Here is a 19897-nt window from a genome sequence, read left to right as displayed (position 1 = left end):
TCTGTTTCTTGAGTTGGCCTGAGACACAGGTGTGTATTTCTTAGGGCCACATGTATCCCTCAGAGTAGGTGAGGTTGCTGGGTCCTGCTCTAGATCTCCCTTTTCTCTGGTGTGAGCAAAGCTTAGCAGAGCGTTAGGATATAGGAGATGCTGCTTCTGGTCCCTACTCTGCTTTGACATGGTAGTTGAACTGTGAGCAAGTTACATACGCTCTGAGCTCTTACCCCCTTTATCTATAAAGTGAGAGAACTAGAGGGGATTGTCTCCAGAGTTCCTTGCAGCAATTCAAATTAGAAGATGTCTTATCCTTTTCCTTCCCTGTGGTATTGAATTGTTTTCTCTTTAATTTTCATCAGAGGCCCACCTTATTTGTTTGTTTTTATGTGACAGCCTTTTGGCCATAACCAGTCTCAGCAAGACATCCTACAAGAGAATACGATTCTTAAAGCTACTGAAGTACAGTTCCCGCCAAAGCCAGTAGTAACACCTGAAGCAAAGGTAAGTTTTGTTTGACCCATTGGCCAACAGAGACGACTGCTTTGCTTTCTGTATTATTTTTTTGGGTAATAGTGGATGGATTCTTCAGTGTGAAATTCAGCAGTTAATAAAAATATTAGGATAAGCATGAATTAATGTTCCTAAGAACACTTGGCAGAAGAACATTGCTTATACCCTGACCACCCCATCCCCAGTTCCGGTAGAAGGAATGTTGATAGGTGGGTGTTTTAATCTGGAAAGGCTCCCTAGAGTCAGAAAGGGAGGGAGAGCAGACTCCAGTTGAGAGAGAACAGGTGTGTGGATGTCACGAAAGATACCCAACTTCATCTGTATTCAGGGATTATGATTAATTTGGGGAGCTAATGCCCATGTAGGAGAAATTATATAAGAGTACTAAGGCATTTGTATTAGTCTGTTCTCATGCTGCTAATAAAGATATACCCAAGACTGGGTAATTTATAAAGGAAACAGGTTTAATTGACTCAGCTCAGCATGGCTGGGGAGACCTTAGAAAACTTACAATCATGGCGGAAGGGGAAGCAAACACGTCCTTCTTTACATGGCAGCAGAAAGGAGAAGTGCCGAGCAAAGAGAGAAAAGCCCTTTATAAAACCAGCAGATCTCATAAGAACTCACTATCATGAGAACAGCATGGGGGTAACCACCCCCATGATTCAGTTACCTCCCACCAGGTCCCTCCCATGACATGGGATTATGGGAACTACAAGATGAGATTTGAGTGGGGACACAGCCAAACCATATCAACATTATAAGGTTAAATGTCAAGTGAATGGTAAGCAGTAAATTCTGTTGCAGTTGGTGAGGGAGTAAAAAACTCAGTGGGGCAAAGGAAACGTGGAATGGGAAGTGGTGAAAAGGAAGCTGTAAATAATCACTCATCCTTGCCACATCTGTAAACCAAGATTCTAGTAGCCAGCCTACTTTTTCCTTGCTATTTTATTTATCTCTATTTATTAACCAGTTCTACTTAGATGAATGGTAGCCAGTCCCATTGGGTGCTGTGGTCATTTAGCATTTTTAAGGTCAAAGTGAGCAGTTACAAGTCTTTTGTTGTTGTTGGTTTGAGACAGAGTCTCACTCTGTCACCCTGTCTGGAGTGCAGTGGCACTATCACGGCTCACCACAGCCTCGACCTCCCCAGGCTCAGGTGATCCTCCCACCTCTGCCTCCCAAGAAGCTGGGACTACAGGTGTGCACCACCACTCTTGGCTATTTTTTTGTATTTTTTGTAGACAAGAGGTTTCGCCATGTTGCCCAGGCTGATCCTGAACTCCTAGGCTCAAGCCATCCACCTGCCTCGGCCTCCAAAGTGCTAGAATTACAGGTGTGAGCCACTGTGCCCAGCCAGTTACAAGTCTAATCTCTTTTTTCGGTGTTTGATCTCTGCTGTTTCCTCACAGTGTACCTATGTGACATAGGTTAGGAAAGAGCCTCTTTTCCAAGTGGTTTAGCTGCCATGTCACAGGGTAAGAATGAACATCTTCAGCCGTTGTTTATAATTCCTGACTGATGGCTCCCTGTCCCTGTTGTTCAACAGTTTAAGTACTGCATAACCAAGAAATCAAATCTGCAAGGGAGAAGTCCCATAACACATCCCTAAGGCAAATGCTGATTTCCTGACTGTCCTGGGAGAGCTGGAGAGAGGCTCAGCTTTGAAGCCTGGTTAACCTAATTTTGGTGTCAGCTCTGCACTCAGTAGTAGCTGTGTAACTTTAGGCAAGTTAAACCTTTTAAGCTGTTTTTCCTTATCCATAAAAACAGAGAAAAAAACATCTTCCTTAAAAGGTGTTTGTAGCTAGGTGCAGCGCTGTGCACCTGTAGTGTGCTATGATCATACCTATGAATTAGCCACTGCACTCCAGCCTCGGCAACACAGTGAGACCCTGTCTGAAAAAAAAAAAAAAAAAAAAAAAAAAGAAGGGTGGTTGTGAGGTTTAAGAGGACTGGTAGCACCTAACCCTTGGCAGATTCTCTAGCTAGCTGCTCTCACTACCCATGCCACAGCTGCCACCCAGAGTCGACACTGAGGGACTTGAATACGTTGTCTGGTAGATGTTTAATTCTCCTAATCTGTCAGGTTTTTCAAGACTATTTCTTTATATAACTTTTGTCAAATTTTCGTGTTTATTCAATAAATAGGTGAACAAATGTCTCCAAAACTTTAGAGTCTGTTAGATGAACTTGTTGTGAAGAATACAGAAGTATCTCCAAATGTTTCCATGCATTATCTCCTGTGTCCCTGTTTCTCCAAATCCTACCCTCTTCTCTTCCTGTCCTCCCACAACAAATATTTATTGAATGCCTATGAAACACTGAGACAGAATTCCGGGTAGTGGAGATGGAACCGAATATGTAGCAGTGAACTCTGCAGACCAGTTCCCTACCCTTAAGGAGTTTATATTCCACTTATGAGGAAAACATTAAAACAAAAAGTGGATACATTTCAGATGGTGACACATGTTATGAAGAAATAAATCATAGTAGGGGGTTGAGGAGGTGGAAACCTGTTTTGATGGCATGGTTAGGGAAGGCCTCAAAGATGAAGTGACAGTTTGAGCAGTATCTTAAATGGTATGAAGGTGGGAGCCATGATTTGCAGGAGCCGTAGATCTGCGGGGGAAACCCTTTTAGCAGAGAGAAGCTCAGATGTGAGAATGAGCTTTTTGCAGGTCCACAGAGCAAATGGGAAGGTGGTAACAGAGGCAGGAGGGTGAGGGTAAGTGTGAGGGAAGGCAGTTGCAGGTTTTAATCAGGGCAACTGTGTGAGTTGATTGTTGTTTTAAGAGCTGACACTGGCAGCTACAGAGAAAATTCAAGGTAAATGAAGTTTACTTGGCTGAGTGCCGTGGCTCACACCTGTAATCCTATGGGAAGATGAGGTGGCAGGATTGCTTGAGGCCACAAGTTTGAGACCAGCTTGGGAAACATTGTGAGACCCATTTCTACAAAATATTTTAAAAGTATCCGGATATAGTGGGGCATGCCTTTGGTCCTAGCTACTTGGGAGGCTGAGGTAGAGGATCACTTGAGCCCAAGAGTTTGAGGCTACAGTGAGCTATGGTCATGCCCATGCACTCCAGCCTGGGTGACGGAACAAGATCTTGTCTCTAAAAAAAGTTTTAAAAAACAGTTTGACCAGTATTTAAGCCAAGATAACCTGTTTAACTCCAATTCCTTGTCTTTCACCTAGAAAGGCTCATTTTTAAAGGCCAAGGATCATTATGTTCATTTCTATGAATTGTTTTTATCTTTCAAATGCTTTAACCAAGCCAGTACCTGTAAGTCTTTAATTTTGAAAAACCAGGATTGGCATTGTATTATTAATTTGTTTATCAAACATGGGGGAAAACCAAAAAATCAGTAGCTTGATTCATGTTGTAGATTTTGTTTCAAATCAACTTTGCTTTTTAGAGCAGTTTTAGGCTCATAGCAAAACTGAAAGTATAGAGTTCCCTTATACCTCCTGCTGTACCCACGCACAGCCTCTGCACCGACATCTCTGCCAGAGCAGTCCATTTGAGAGAGCCGATGAGCCTATCTGTGCCGACACATCACATCCTTGTCACCCTCATGTAAAATACCGAGTTTCTGTAATGATGTTTTAGATTTTTAAAAATTAATTTAGTTAAAATAGTTATATTGAAAGTGATTAAACAGCACTAGCTAAAAAAATAGGAAGAAAGCAAGCAGGAAAAGACAGATAATCTATATAAGGGCCTTTATGCTAAGACTTACAGAAACTAAAACTGCATAGCCTCCATATTGGTAGTGAACTGGAATTCCGTGTGCAACCCCACTCACTGCATTTTTGGGTCTACAGTGTTATTGCAGATGCAGGTCCTTTTCAGGTTTCCCCTTACGACATAGGGAAATAATTTTATAACCTGTGACACATCATAGTGTTAGTGGTTGTGTGTCTCCTGACACTTCATATGGTGATAGAATTTTCGCTTCCTCAGGAAGTTCACTTGAGGCCATGGTTTGTAGATGGAGGACCATGAAGTTAGATCGTTCCCATCCAAACCAGTAAAGACAAAGAGAGATTTTTTTTTTTTTTTTTTTTTCTGTTGGTCTTAGTGCTTTGGGGGCAGGAGTATTTAGAGGTTGTGCTTCCTTTTTCCTCCCTTCAGTAATGGCTCGGCCCTTTCTGTCTGAGAAGGGGTCGGTGGCAGCAGAGAGGTACTGCTGTTGGTGCTTCTCCTTCCCTTGTCTTCTTTGGGTCTGCCTGGCGATTTCTGGGGAAGGCCTTAAGCCCCTTCTCTTTAGGAGATACTTGCTCTGGGCCCTGGCAGCCGATAGAGAGCCTTAGGGTTCCCTCTGGGGGTGCCAAGACTGTCTGCCTCTGTCTTCAACAAACTCTCCTTTGCAGGCGTTTATTCGACGATGCTTGGCCTACCGAAAGGAGGACCGCATTGATGTCCAGCAGCTGGCCTGTGATCCCTACTTGTTGCCTCACATCCGAAAGTCAGTCTCTACGAGTAGCCCTGCTGGAGCTGCTATTGCATCAACCTCTGGGGCGTCCAATAACAGTTCTTCTAATTGAGACCAACTCCAAGGCCACAAACTGTTCAACACACACAAAGTGGACAAATGGCATTCAGCAGCGGGTTTGGAACATAGCGAATCCGAATGGATCTGATGAAACCTGTACCAGGTGCTTTTATTTTCTTGCTTTTTTCCCATCCATAGAGCATGACAGCATCGATTCTCATTGAGGAGAAACCTTGGGCAGCTCTGGCCAGGCCTCGTAGGAAAAGGCCCCGCCCGAGGTTCCAGCGTCAACGGCCACTGTGTGTGGCTGCTCTGAGTGAGGAAAAAATTAAAAAGAAAAACTGGTTCCATGTACTGTGAACTTGAAAACATGCAGACTCAGGGGGGTCCCTGATGCAGTGCTTCAGATGAAGAATGTGGACTTGAAAATACAGACTGGGCTAGTCCAGTGTCTATATTTAAACTTGTTCTTTTCTTTTAATAAAGTTTAGGTAACATCTCCTGAAAAGCTTGTAGCACAAAGGCTCAGCTGGGGATGGTGTTTGACTTCGGAGGAAAAAAGTTGCTATTGCCCGTTAAAGGCACTAGAGTTAGTGTTTTATCCCTAAATAATTTCAATTTTTAAAAACATGCAGCTTCCCTCTCCCCTTTTTTATTTTTGAAAGAATACATTTGGTCATAAAGTGAAACCTGTATTAGCAAGTACGTGGCAATGTTCATTCCAATCAGATGCAGCTTTCTCCTCCATCTGGTCTCCTGTTTGCAATTGCTTCCCTCATCTCAGTAGGGAAAAAATTGAGTGGGAGTACTGAGATGTGTGGGTTTTTGCCATTGGACAAAGAATGAGGTTAGAAGACTGCAGCTTGGAGTCTCTCTAGGTTTTCAACTATTTCTTCACAATTTGAACACTTGACGGTTGTCCCTTTTAATTTATTTGAAGTGCTATTTTTTTAAATAAAGGTTCATCTGTCCATGCAGTCCTCTTGGATTCTCTGAATGTAGTAACTATGAAGCTATGCCAAAGGTAGGCAGAAAATGGGCTTGGGAGCCAGACACTCCAGGGATCAGTAGTTCCTACCCTTAGTCTTTGTGTGCTTGCTAAATGGTGTACATTTCTTGTTAACCACGTTATTAAAACTTGATTAGCACATAAGCTTTCTTCTGTTACATCTTTTGGCAGCAAACAACCTTCCCCCTAAGCCTCTGAATTTTGTGGGTGTGTGGTGGTGTGTGTCTGTGTGTGCATGTACACACACACTTTGTCTAGCTCACTTTAAAAGATTATCAAATGGAATTTTAAAAATAATCTGAAAAGAAATAGATATTTCAGGCCGGGCCTGGTGGCTTACACCTGTAATCCCAGCACTTTGGGAGGCTGAGGCGGGTAGATCACGAGGTCAGGAGTTCAAGACCAGTCTGGTCAACATGGTGAAACCCCATCTCTACTAAAAATACAAAAATTAGCCTGGCGTGGTGGCGTGCGCCTCTAGTCCCAGCTACCCGGGAGGCTGAGGCAGGAGAATTTCTGGAACCCAGGAGGCGGAGGTTGCAGTGAGCCGAGATGGCACCACTGTACTCCAGACTGAGTGACAGAATGAGACTGTGTCTCAGAAAAAAAAAAAAAAAAAAAGGAGAAATAGGTGTTTAAAATACGAACATTCTTTTGGCACCAATTTTCTTTTTTAATTTGGTTGTTTCTGAGATGTACGATCAACTGAAGATGGAGCTGAAATGGGAGACGGGTGGCCCCACCGTGCCCTTGAAACAGCAGAGCACTCCTCAGTAGAGAGGGAGGGAGCCAGAGCCTGAACATGTGGTCGCCAGCTTGGAATGTTACTGACATATGTGGCGAGGGCTTAGCCAGAAATATTTAAAGATGTAGTATTCTGGCCTGTGAGTTGTCTGGGCAGGGAGGGGGAGTCAGAAAGGGTAGAGAGCTCTCACATAACTCATGACTCTAGTGTTCCATTCACATGTGAACAGTGTCACTGATGACACATTTTCTAGGACCTTCGTTTGTTTTGTGGACCTGCCTCAGTCTCCTCAGTATCAGGCGATCTTAAGGGAAGATGGAGTGTTTCAAATTGGAGAGAAGTTCATGGGTAGGTATCATCCTGTGGAATTCTGAATGCAAGGAAGTCAACCCCAGAGGCCTTGGTACCCCCAGCTTTCTAAAACTACTTTATTACAATTTATATGTCTATACACATGCACATATAAACGTGTGCATTTATGTATGTGTGTATAGTACCTTTTTAAAAAAAAAAAATTCCTTTAAGCTGCTAAGCAAAGGGTCTAACAGGTTGAGCACAGTGCTGAGAGGATGGTGTCTGCATAATGAAGACATGGATGAAGCGGAGACCGTGTTCAAACTCACTGAAAACAATGAATTCTTTTCCTTTTTTTCTTCCTCTCCAGTGATCTTGCAGTTGATTTGTTTGTTTTTTAATTTTTTAACATTTTTCTTAACGTTGAAAAAATGCTGCATCTTTCTTTAAGCCTTCCCAGTAACTTCCTGCCTCCTTTATCCCCGTAGCTTTTAAGTGAAGCTACAGGATTTTATCTGTCAATCTGCCCTTTCTACCCTTATCCTATTGAAAGGATGCCCTCTTCCCTTGCTTTTGGTCTAGGGCCTGTTTGGAGCTAACTAGGCTTGGCTGAATATGGGCAAGACCTTCTTCCAAGGCATGGACAAGCCCCAGAGAACATGCAGAACGTTGACCTTTCCATTGACTGTCTTTCAAGCTGCCAGTGAAATCACTAAGTGGGGTTCTTCCATGACATATTTTGTTAATATGGGTTTCGCTTTTTCCAAGAATAGTCCCTTGTTGCCACAATGTTGATTTACTTTACACAATGACAGTATGTATTAATTTGTAATTAAACCCATCCAGATTGTTTTAGCCTTTTCCCAATGGGGTGGGGGAGGGAAGGATATTAAAATAAGTTTTAAGAAGTAAATTTCCCAGCCTCTTGATTTGACTCTAGTTCTCTAGCTTCACACAGGGACCTGACCACCTAGGGTGTAGATTGGGAGAATCCTGGCAACAGGCTGAGTCTCGGGGCATTGCAGGCGTGGGAATGTGTTGATTCATGCAACACCTTTGGTACCTTCAAGTGTGCCAGGAATGATGCTTGTTGGTGGGAATACAGCAGTGAACAGGACAGGGAAGGCCTGGCAATCCAGGAGTCAGCAATCTGGGAGTAAGGGCCCAGGAGGGAAGGAACTGGACTCGTGCAGTGTGAGATGGGCAGGTTTAGATGGAGACTCACCAGGAAGAGCTGTATGTCCCCACTTCTGTGGCAGACCTGGACATGTCAGCTATCTAAAAAAGGGTTCCATTTCCTTCCCTCCTTTCATCATTCTCATTGCCCAAGCTATCTGCCTCATTTCTTAAGGGAGAATCACAAAAAGGTTAAGAACCTAGACTTTAAAATTAGGTCTGGGTTTAGACCCCACCTCTGCAAGCTTCAGGGATATCTCCTTGCACTGTGGGAGTAAGGAGTAGAGATAAGATATGTAAAGTGCCTGGCTTGTTCATAAGCGGGGAATCAAAAAATGTGGTTTAAAAAAAGATCACAAGATCTAGTAGTGGAACCCCAATTCACTAGTGTGAGCTTCAGAGCCTTCTACTCACCACATGCAGACCTTTGAAGAGACTGCCCCTTTGGCTTGAGGTTCAGTATCAACCTCTGTCTTACAAGGTCAGCAATCTCCTCTTCCCCTGGCTCCAAAACTGCTTTTGGCTGAACCTGGGAGAAGCATCTCTATGGACGAAGGTGTCCAGCAGCGTCGGCATCACCCGGGAGCTTATAGAAATGCATACTCTCAGGTTCCACCCATTCCCACTGTGTCCGAAACGAAGGGGAGGCGCCTAACAGGCTGTTTCATCCTCCAGGTGTTGCTGATGCAGGCTCCAGTTTGAGAACACCGCTGTAGGCTACCTGACTCCCAGGCGGGATGAACACTGAAGGGTACCAGTCCTGCCAACCTTCCTGCCAGCCAGCTACTGCAATAAGGGCGGGGTCATTGGAGAGGGTGGCTATCAGGCCTCTTCCCAACTCACCCACTTGGAAGACAGGACTATTATTTTCTACATAGGGAAAAAACTCCAACGCTGTTGGCTGTCCGACAGCATATGATGTCATACATATGTTGCCTTTGTGGGGAGCACCTGGAGGGCCCCTACAACATATCCCTTGCACAAATACCTAACAATACACTGAAGAAACATTCACTCCTTCGGGCGAAGCTTCTCACCCTTGGCCTTCTCTTAAAATATAAAACAACTATTTATAACATTTTCCTTTCACCTGAGGGGTCCAGGGCTGCAGGAGGAGCTGGCCAAGACCTGGGTCTGCTTATGAATCCACCCCGGCCCACTGGATGAGGGAGGGGTGAGGAGGGCCAGGGCTGGACTGCAGCTGTTTGGAAAGCTAGGAGAGAAGAGATCGCGGGAAGAGGAGGAGGGTTAAAGGGGCAGGGAGTGGCTAGGGACTCAGGTTGCTGTTGAGTTCTGTGGTTGGGTAGGGGGAACCTGCCAGAGGCTGGGAAAACAGGCAGGCCTGGGAGCAGGTCTGGGACCTGGTGGGGGCAGGGAATACAAGAGGGCTATTGTGCTGGGGGAGCCCAGCAGGGGTGTGAGACAGGCTGGAGTCAGCAAAGGGCTGTGTGTGTACACGTGTGAGGCGCTGGGCAGGAGACCCCGTGGTGAGGGAGTCATAGAGCAGCTGGCTAACTGACTTGACTCCTGGGTGTGGAGGGAAGTGCCCAGCTAGAGAGCTGTGCTATCCTCAGCCTTGCAAGCAGCCTGCAGCTGTGGTGGCCTCCCCATGCGCCATCCAAGCCTTTTCACCCAGAAAGCTGCGTGGAGAGGGAGCAGAGGTCAATAGCAGAGAGAAGGGGCTCTAGCACTTGTGCTTTGCAAACAAGTTTCTCGGCTGTGTTGCTTCACAACCTAGGCATATGCAAGGTAGGGGCAACTTGATGGTTTTTTTTCTTCTTTTCCTTTTGTTGTTGTTGTTGAGGCAGGCTCTTGTTATGTTGCCCAGGCTGGTGTTGAACTCCTGGACTCAAGTGATCCTTCCACCTCAGCCTTCTTAATTGCTGGGATTATAGGCATTGTGGCACTACGCCCAGCCACTCTCTGATTTTACATGTGGAAACTTAGGCCTAGAGAGGTTTGGTACGAGCAGTGGGTGGAACAGGAGTGACTGGGGAGGAAGGGCCTACAGGCTTGAACATTGGGTGAGGTGGATTCTATGAGTGCCATCTTTTGGGCAGAGGCTGTTGTGGGTAAGGGCTGCACTTCAGCTCCCCTCCCCCAGACTCCCTTCACTTTGTCCCTCCCCTGCCTCATGGCTTATGGCCCTCAGAAGAAATCTACTTGGAGACCCAGCCAGTGTGGGCAGCAGACTGGCTCTGCAGTCCTGGGCTGGAAGTGAACTTAGATGGGAAAATGGAGGCGTGGCTTCGCAGAATGTCAGTGCTGCCTGTTCCCTAAGCCCTCTCTGCTCCTTTCACGCTCATAGATTAGGAAGCCATAAGCCCGTCCTGCCCCTAGAAACTGCATCTTCCTCCTCCTGAGTGTCCTAATTGGGTAAGTGAGAATGGGACCCTCTGCCTTGGCTTCCTTAAGGTTGCTGTAAGGCATAAAGGGGTTGTGGGATAAAATAGAGAGTGAGGCTGGTGGCCACTTCCATGTCACAGTGGCCCCAGGAGAGATGTCCAGAGGACATAGATGTCCCCCTAGTGGGGGCCTTGGCTTGTCATAGTGTGAGACGTGAGCCCTTCAGCCTGGCTCACATGCCCTAAGAGCAGGGCTTGCCTCTGGGCAGCACATCCAGGAAGGCCTTGCTCCTTTGCATCTGCAACACTCTCAACCCTCCCCACAACCTTCACACCAGTACCCCTCCTCCGGCATTCTCTGCCACATCAGCTGGACAAAGTGCCCAGCTTTGGCATCGTAGAACAAGGTAGTACAGCCCTGAGTGAGGACTGCGCTCACACCACAACTCCACAACTTGCTGTGTGACCTTGAGCCAGGCACTCCTACTCTGAGCTACAACTGCCGCATCTATGAACTTCATGCATCCGCTTGGACACACCTGTTGGTCCCTTCTGTTAATGCACTGGGCCAGGATTTGTGGGTGATAAAAAGGCCCCTCATCTTGGCTCCTGCCTTAAGGAAGCTTACAGCTGAGAAGCTGAGTGGGAGCTGGGAGGTGGGGAGTTGTGTAAGAGGGAGATGAGACCCTGGGGATGGAGAGAGGGCACTGAGCTGGGCCTTGAGAGAGGAGCAGAGTTCATTAGGATGAGGAGGGGAACATAGCAGCAAAGGGTCCTTATAAGCTTCACAAACAATGTGTTTTGCTGCAGGGCCCCTGTGATCTCACACATCCCAGCCTCTTCCAGCGCAGTTCCATCGCTTTGGCTGCCTGAGCATCTTGGAGAACTCAGCTTAGGCGTCACCTCTGGCCTTCCTCTGGGCTCTCACAGCGCCTTGTGCATCTCTCCCTTGCTCCAAACGCCATATCGTGTTGTTGCATCATGAGCTGCCCCTCGGGAAGCCTGGGGCCAAGTAGTCCAGCCGGTGCCTCTGAAGGGGAAGTAGAGCCAGACAGGTGGGGTGAGGGAACTTAGGCGTGAGACCCAAGAGGAGCTCCGGGCAGTGTGTCAGGTGAGCAGACCAGAGCTGGGCCAGGATACCTGGTGAGCTTGGGGGGCTGGGGCCAGGCCCTCAGCAGCAGTGTTTTTCAAATTTGTTTGATAACATCTTAACATCTCAACCCAGAACATAGCCCCTGGCATAGGGCTTAACTCATGTGCAATGCACTGTGACATTTAGTGTTCTACTGCACTTTGAAAATGCTGGTCACCACCCACTAAACAGCTGGAAAACATTGCAGTGCCTCCCAGGTGCCCCTGTCTCCTACTTGCTGCCCCACTGAGGGAGGTGGGGCCAGACTCCTGGGACAGGGTGGAGGTGGTGGGCCAGCTGGATGAAGCCTCCTGGCTCCTGTTCTGGTCCAGGGTCTATTCCGCCAGAGGCCTGGGCTGGAAGGGATGGATCGGGGAGGCTCTGCATCTGCAAAGCCTGGCCTTCCGCTGGGCCAGGATCAGTGAGAGCCACAGAAGGCTGTTGGCAGGGACTGGGCCTTGCTTAGAAGGCTCAAGTACTGAGACCAGAGGAAACCTCACCCTGCCTGTCCTTCCTGAGTTGGGGAGACAGAGAGAAAGGTCGTGGAACATCTCGGGTGACATTGTGAAGATGCAGAGCTGCCAGCCCAACCACAGCTGTGGCTCAGAGGAGGCCTGGACTCCTGGCTTGGCCTCATCCTCAGTGCAGGGACAGGCTCAGAGGCATTGCGGTTCCAGGTCAGGGGAGGCCCTTGTAGTCAGGGTGATACTGTTACCGAATTGAAATGGGGTCTGCTTGCCCATCGCAGTAAAATCAGTCACTGATGCTGAGATTTGCAGCGGGAAAAAGCGTATTTATTATTTGGTGCCTAGCAAGGAGAACAGGCAGCTAGTGCTTAAGACCCGAACTCCCTAAGGCCGGGCGCGGTGGCTCATGCCTGGAATCCCAGCACTTTGGGAGGCTGAGGCAGGTGGATCACCTGAGGTCAGGAGTTCAAGACCAGCCTGGCCAACGTGGTGAAACCCCATCTCTACTAAAAATACAAAAATTAGCTGGGCATGGTGGCACACGCCTGTAATCCCAGCTACTTGGGAGGCTGAGGCAGGAGAATTGCCTGAACCTGGGAAGTGGAGGTTGCAGTGAGCCAAGATTGCACCATTGCACTCCAGCCTGGGCAACAGAGCAAGACTCTGTCTCAAAAATAATAATAATAATAATAATAATAATAATAATAATAATAATAAAGACCAGAACTCCCTGGTGGCTTACAAGCAAGAGTTTTTAAAGATGGGGTTATATTTCAGGATAGCGGAAGCTGCAGGCAAAATTTTAAACCAAGAAATACATGGAAGGTATACACTGGTCTGGCTCATGGCAAAGAATAGTGGTCAGAGTTCAGTCCCCAGCTCCCCCTTATCTAAGGTCTGTATAGTAATAGAGGCATTTTCCATGTGGTGGAGGTTTCTGGAAACATCACAAGAAGATATGTTATGATGTTATCTTTTAGTTTCTATGGGGAATCAAAACACCTTGTGAGTGACTTGCTTGTGAGACAATTGTTACTTAGCTTCACATTTATCAGATTGCTATTTTATTTTTGTAGAGACCGGGTCTCACTATGTTGCTCAGGCTGGTCTCCAACTCCTGGCCTCAAGTAATCACCCCACCTTGGCCTTCCAAAGTGTTGGGATTACAGGTGTGAGCCACTGTGTCCGGCTTCATTGACTTTTTAAGGCTAGCTAAGTGCCTTGGATGTCATTTAAAAGGGACTCAAGACTTTTATTTCCATGCTTAGGAGGCCCAGCAGAGCCCTAAGTGGCATCCTGCTCCATCTCAGTGACTCCCTTTCCTCCCCACCTCCCCAGCTGGGGAGGGCAGTAGAAAGTTCTGGGGACTCCGTCTCACTCATGCACAACTGGTTCTTCAGCTCAGCTCTGTGGTGCCCTCTTTTCCTTACTGCGGTGCCTCAGGGCAACCTCTGTCCCTCTCTGAGCTCCTCTTAGCCAGCTTGCTCCTAACCTGCTCAAGCCTCCCCAGTGGAGACAGGAGCCAGCGAGGATCTGAGAGGCATTTGCTTTGTGACCCCTGCTGCAGCCGGGGTTTGCAGTCCTGAGCCCTCCTGCTTTGAGCTTACTCCAGGGCCCCGCTGGCAGCTCACAATGTTTTCGTGGTGGCTCCTCCAAGTGAGAGTGGATGTCCAGATTCCTAGGCTCATGGAGAGGAAATCTGTACTTCCTGCTTCCTGGAAGACACTGTGAGGTAACTATCTCTTAGCCCTTGGTAGAGAAAAGGCTGGGATTTGAGGTCCCTTTAAAGGATCCCTCTTCTTTTTTAGACAGGGTTTCGCTCTTGTTGCCCAGGCTGGAGTGCAATGGCACCATCTCGGCTCACTGCAACCTCCACCTCCTGGGTTCAAGTGATTCTCCTGCCTCAGCCTCCTGAGTAACTGAGATTATAGGCATCCGCCACCACATCTGGCTAATTTTTTGTATTTTTAGTAGAGATGGGGTTTCACCATGTCGGCCAGGCTGGTCTCAAACTCCTGACCTCAGGTGATCCACCCGCTTCAGCCTCCCAAAGTGCTGGGATTACAGGTGTGAGCCACTGCGCCTGGCCTAAGGATTCCTCTTCTAATACAGGCCTTGGGTTGGAAGTGAGTGGATATAAACTCAGAGGCTTTCCTGGGATTGGGGAGCCCTTCTAGGTGTTCTCCACAGAAGGGAGAAGGGAAAAAGAACCTAGAGAAAGTGGGCAGAATTTTTGTCAGGTTGTAACTGTGGCTGGATGAATGGTGAGGAGGGCTGGGGCTATAATGAGGTGGACTAGTCAAGAGAAGACAGACCAGCCATAAAGTTGCCCAGTCATGTGGGTGTGGGAAAAAATAGTTCCTTTAAGTTACCCTTGGAAGAGGTTGAACCAGATCTTGAACTGTGGGTCTTTCTGAATCCTGAGCCTGCCTTCTTCCTTCCTTCTTTAGCCCAGTCCCCTCTAGGATCCTTGGTGGTGTAGACGAGGGTGTAGCCAGATGGACTTGGAGTGGATTGCCTGAGTGGAGCCCCAGTGATTTGAGATGCAGGAGCCAGGGAGAAGAGTGGGTGAGACCCACTTGGGCCAGCCCCACATTTGGCCAGTCCTCTTTCCTGGCTTGGAGAAGGTGCAGGGTGGGGCAGGTCATACAGAACTCTTTGGGGTCACTGCCTCTTTTCTAGTTGCCTCAGGCAAGGACTGGCCAAGTCTTTTTTTTTTTGAGACGGAGTCTTGCTCTGTCACTCAGGCTAGAATACAGTGGCGCAATCTCAGCTCACTGCAACCTCTGCCTCCCAGGTTCAAGTGATTCTTCTGCCTCAGTCTCCTGAGTAGTTGGGACTACAGGCGCCCGCCACCACACCCGGCTAATTTTTGTATTTTTAGGAGAGAAGGGGTTTCACCATATTGGCCAGGCTGGTCTCAAACTTCTGACCTCGTGATCCGCCCGTCTTAGCCTCCCAAAGTGCTGGGATGACAGGCGTGAGCCACCGCACCCGGCCCAAGTCTTTCTTTATAGCCTCCTACCCTACCTAGCCATCCAGTTGCATTTTCCCTCCCTGTCTTGAGTTGTCCTTTCCTAAGCTTCTGCTGTAGACCTGGCCCGCTTGGGTGCTCTGCTCCCCTGGGCACCCTCTGGCTGGAGAGGCTGCTGAGCCACAGAACCAGAGAAGAGGAGAGTAATGCCAGAGGATCCCTAAGCACAGTGAGTAATGACACCAAAACTTACACCTCACAGGGCACCTGAGACTCAGGGAAGGGAAGTGACTTGCTCGAGGACATGTGGCTAGTGAATGGCAGAGCTGGAACTCCCACTCACCTCCACTCCCCAGGCCTGGACTCACCCCAGTGCCCCATGCTGAGCTGTTTATGGACACACATTTATTAGCCAAAGCGAGCATGCTTCTAATTAGATTACTTTACACTTCAGGGTACCATTTTTGTACACAAATATGGAGATGTTCAGAAAATGCAGGGATGTTGTATTGTTTTCCCAGGCAAAGTAAAACTCAGTGTTACAATCTGATAAAACTGATCTGTGCAGATTTCATGGGCAGGGTAGGGTGGGAGAGTAGGGGAGAGACAGGCAGGGTGAAGGGTAAGGACCCTGATGTCCAAATGGCAAAGGAAGATGGGAAACAGAGGAGACCACATTCCCTGAACATCCCCATTCATCCAGGGGCCATGCCATTGCTTTCCACTTAACATTTAACTCCCAAGGTAGGAAACATCTCAAGTTGCCCCATTTACAAGTAAAAATTATTGTGAGCTCAGAGTTAAAGCATTAATAACTTGCTGCAGGTCACAAAGCTGGGAAATGGGGAAGCCAGGATTTGAACTCAGGTTTCTCTGGCTCCAAAGTCTATACTCCTTCCACTAAACTGTTTGATTGATTAAAGACAGGATCTCGCTCTGTAGCTGAGGCTGGAGTCCAGTGGTGATTATAACTCACTCCAGCCTCAAATCCCTGGGCTCAAGTACTTCCCCTGTCTTAGCCTCCCAGGTAGCTAGGACTACAGGTGCATACCACCATGACCACGCCCAGCTAATTTAAAAAATTTTTGTAGAAATGTGGTCTTGCTATGTTGCCCAGGCTGATTGTTAACTCCTGGCCTCAAGTGATCCTCCCACCTTGGCCTCCCAAAGAGCTGGGATTACAAGACCTGAACCACCACACCTGGCGTAAACTGGTTTTGATGAAATTAGCAGACCCACAGGGGGTCTGCTAATGGGTAATGCTAATACAGGATTAGACCATTATCTCATTGCTATAAAGAAATACCTGAGACCAGGCCCGGCACGGTGGCTCACACCTGTAATCCCAGCACTTTAGGAGGGTGAAGTGGGTGGATCACCTGAGGTCAAGAGTTCGAGACCAGCCTGGCTAACATGGTGAAACCCCTCTCTACTAAAAATAAAAAAATTAGCCGGGCATGGTGGCACACGCCTGTAATCCCAGCTACTTGGGAGGCTGAGGCAGGAGAATCGCTTGAACTTAGGAGGTGGAGGTTGCAGTGAGCCAAGATTGCACCACTGCACTCCAGCCTGGGCAATGGAGTGAGACTTCGTCTCAAAAAAAGAGAAATATCTGAGACTGGGTAATTATAAAGAAAAGAGGTTTAATTTGCTCATGGTTCCACAGGTTGTACAGGAAGCATGATGCTGGCATCTGCTCAGCTTCTAGGGAGGCCTCAGGAAACTTAAAACCATGGCGGAAGGGATGCAGCAGTTCACATGGCTGGAGCAGGAGCGAGAGACAGAGAGTGGAGAGGTGCTGCACGATTTTAAATGACCAGTTCTCGTGAGAACTCACTCACTGTCATGAGAACAGCATCAAGAGGATGGTGCTAAACCATTCATGAGAAATCCACCCCCATGATCCAATCACCTCCCACCAGGGCCCACCTCCAACAATGGGGATTACAATTTGACATGAGATTTGGGTGGGGACACAGATCCAAACTGTATCACCCCCAGTACCTGTTGCTGGTTGACAGTTGGTCAGTGTCTAGGGGAGAGCCATTCTCAGCTTCAGTTCCACGATAGCGAATACCATCTTGGCAAAAATCCCCTGGACAAGTCAGAGACCTCACTAAGTCTCCAGCATCTAGCCTGATGCCTGACACATACTGGCCCACAGTAAACAGCTGTTCAACTGTGGGCACAGGAATGGTGAGGAGGCTGTGGGCACAGAGGACGCTGGCCTTTCTTTGGAAGCAGATGAAGGTCTGGGTGTTGATGAGGGGTTCCTCGAGAGCCCCATGCTGCTCACAACACCCAACACTCCTACAGACTGTGGCCATGTTCTGTTGACAACTGATCCTGCACAGGATCTTTATGCAGTAGGGAACTGGCCTGGATTCTCCACAGGGAGAATCTCCCAGATGTGTCCCTGCTTTCTGCCCCAAAGTCAAGATCAAAAGCAGTTGGTGGCTGCAGACATCAGCAGAAGTCAGTGGAACACGGTGTGGAACCATGTCGTGCTGGAGGAGGAAGTCTCACCCTTGACAGAGACTAGAACCGGGCCTTAGAGGCTTGAACCAACCTCTGTCCCTGCGAGAGCAGCACACTTTCGTGCTCCTCAGCCCTTGAGTCTTCTTTGCCTGGAATATGGCAAAACGTTTATTTTCCCCACTAAATGAGGCTCCTCTAGGGCTTTTGCCCATCTCTGTTTCTCTAGCAGCTAGCACAGGGCTAGCAGTCGGTGCTTGCTGAACCAGTGAGTGAAGAGATGAGAGCACACCTCCTGTGCGCTGGGCATGGCGGGACCTGGTGCCGGCAAGTGGTGGATTCTCTGGCCCCATGCTCCGCACTGGTGTTGTCAAGGAGTGGGCTTCTGGCCTGCCACTGATAGTAGGAGGGTGGGGAAGACCGGCAGGAAACGCCGAAACTTAGTCAAGCTGCTGGAGAAGGGGGAATCCAACCCTGTTTCAGGGGAAGGAGTATCCTGTGTTCTGAGAGCGAGAGAGCAGCTTAGCCGGCAAATCCTCAAATCCTTCGGAGATTACAGGATTGTGCAAGAGGGAAGGCCAAGAGGAGGACCTCTGAGGCAGCTCCAGCATGGCCTGTTGTGTGCAGAGGACTGAGATCCCAGAACATGCCACACCAAGAAGACATGCTCCATGTCCCAAGGGGCAGTGGAGCCACAGCAACCAGAAGGGACCTGGCCCTGTCAGACCTGCTGAAGCTAGCCGTGGGGTGCAGGGGATTTGTTGGTCTGGCTGCTAACCAAAGGGTGGCCAGTGGGACCCTTTCCAGGGGCCTCTAGGGGATTTCAGAGGGGGCTTGCTTCGAGGCTCTGTTACCACTGGACTGTTTACCAAGAGCCTCAGCCTGGCAGTGATGGGAAGAGACGAGTGAGCATCTCTGACCCAACACCCCCATTGTAGAGTTGGGGAAACATTTACCCAAAACAGGAGGAATGAAAAGGAAAAAAACTGAATTTATTTCCAAAAAACATACCAAGGTGGACAAGACAGGAAACAATAAAATTTATATTACAGTTTTATTATTATTTAAAAAATGTATATTAACAAAATGAGATGGGATCTGCCTATGTTGCCCAGGCTGGTCTTGAACTCCTAGGCTCAATCTCCTCGGCCTCCCAAAGTGGGATTACAGGCGTGAGCCACTGCACCCGGCCCATAGTACAGTTTCATAGTGTTTTTGATTACTCGTGGTAGGAGAAATGTGTCTTCTTTGCACTTGGGGTCTCAACGTCTCAGTCCTGCCCTATGTCCCAAGACCCCAAGAGGCTTTCCCAAGGTCGGGCAGGGAATCCGCAGAGAGGCAGGGCTGGACTCCAGCATCCTGACTCCCCAGTTCGTGCTCTGTGCTGCAGAGACCAGTTGCGTAACAATGAGTAACTGTGGATTGTCTAACGTTTTATGAAATTTCCAGTTGGTCTTTTGCTACCGGCCAGCAGTCCAGTTGGTGGGAGAGATGATGCCGGTCTTCTGGGACGTCCAGTGGGCAGATTTTCCCCAGGTTTCTGGATGCAGCCCCAACTAGCAAAAGTGCTACACTCCTGCACCGGGGACACTGACACAGGGGTCACGAAAATGCTAAAACAAGACCTGCAAGAATTGTTGCGCTCTGCACACACGTAACAAGGGCTCTGCCTCCCCCTCCCCCAATCTTCGCCCTGGTGGCCAGGCTCTGGGCTCCGCCCCTTCCCCACCAGACCGGGGGAGGGGTCCTCCTCCGCATGGAGGTAGGGGATGCTGGGCTGCTGGAGACGTCCGCAAAAAGAGGCGGGATGGCGGGGCGGATGCTGGCGGCCCGGGTCTGGCCACCTGGGTCAGCCGCACGCCCCCGCCCCGGGCTGGCCCGACCTCGTAGCCCAGGTCCCACCACGCCGTGAAGTTTGCGGAAAGTTTTGCAGTTGCTTCCCCGCCCGCGCCAGCCGGGGAGTTGTGACGCAGCGTCTGGGGCTCCTGGCCGGGACCGAAGAGAGGGAAGGCGAGGCGGGGAGAGGCTGGGAAACAGAGCAGCAAGAGAAAGGGCGCACACTGGGGTCCTCCTGGACCCGGCGTATCCTCCTCTCCGCCACCCCTTTCTCTCCCTCCCGACGCTCTCGCCCCAGCCCCGCGCCTCCTCCCCTTCCCCTCCCACGCTGCCCACTTCCCTTCCCCTCTACCCCTCGAACCCTCCTTCCCGGTTCTGCGCTCCTCCCTCCGCCCTCCCTCCGCCCGGGCTGCCTCCTCCCTCCTCCTCCCCGG

General features: G+C 48.9%; 1 protein-coding gene across 5 annotated transcripts in view; it reads left to right on the top strand.

The window, feature by feature from the left end:
- The window catches only part of TLK2 (tousled like kinase 2), a 139492-nt gene extending 131525 nt beyond the window's left edge, over positions 1-7967 (top strand). For 4 of the 5 annotated variants that reach the window (XM_030800547.1, XM_030800549.1, XM_030800545.1 and 1 more), the window contains 2 exons: positions 391-498; positions 4889-7966. In XM_030800547.1, the coding sequence (XP_030656407.1) occupies positions 391-498; positions 4889-5062 (282 nt within the window). In that variant the 3' untranslated portion in view covers positions 5063-7966. Of the gene's footprint in view, positions 1-390; positions 499-4888 lie in introns of all 5 variants that reach the window. The other variant, XM_030800546.1, reaches the window with a different exon arrangement.
- Positions 7968-19897: the final 11930 nt, after the last annotated feature.

This window comes from Nomascus leucogenys, chromosome 19 (genome assembly GCF_006542625.1).
Source record: "Nomascus leucogenys isolate Asia chromosome 19, Asia_NLE_v1, whole genome shotgun sequence".
NCBI classification, from domain to species: Eukaryota; Metazoa; Chordata; class Mammalia; order Primates; family Hylobatidae; genus Nomascus; species Nomascus leucogenys.
This window is presented reverse-complemented; position numbering and strand designations above follow the sequence as displayed.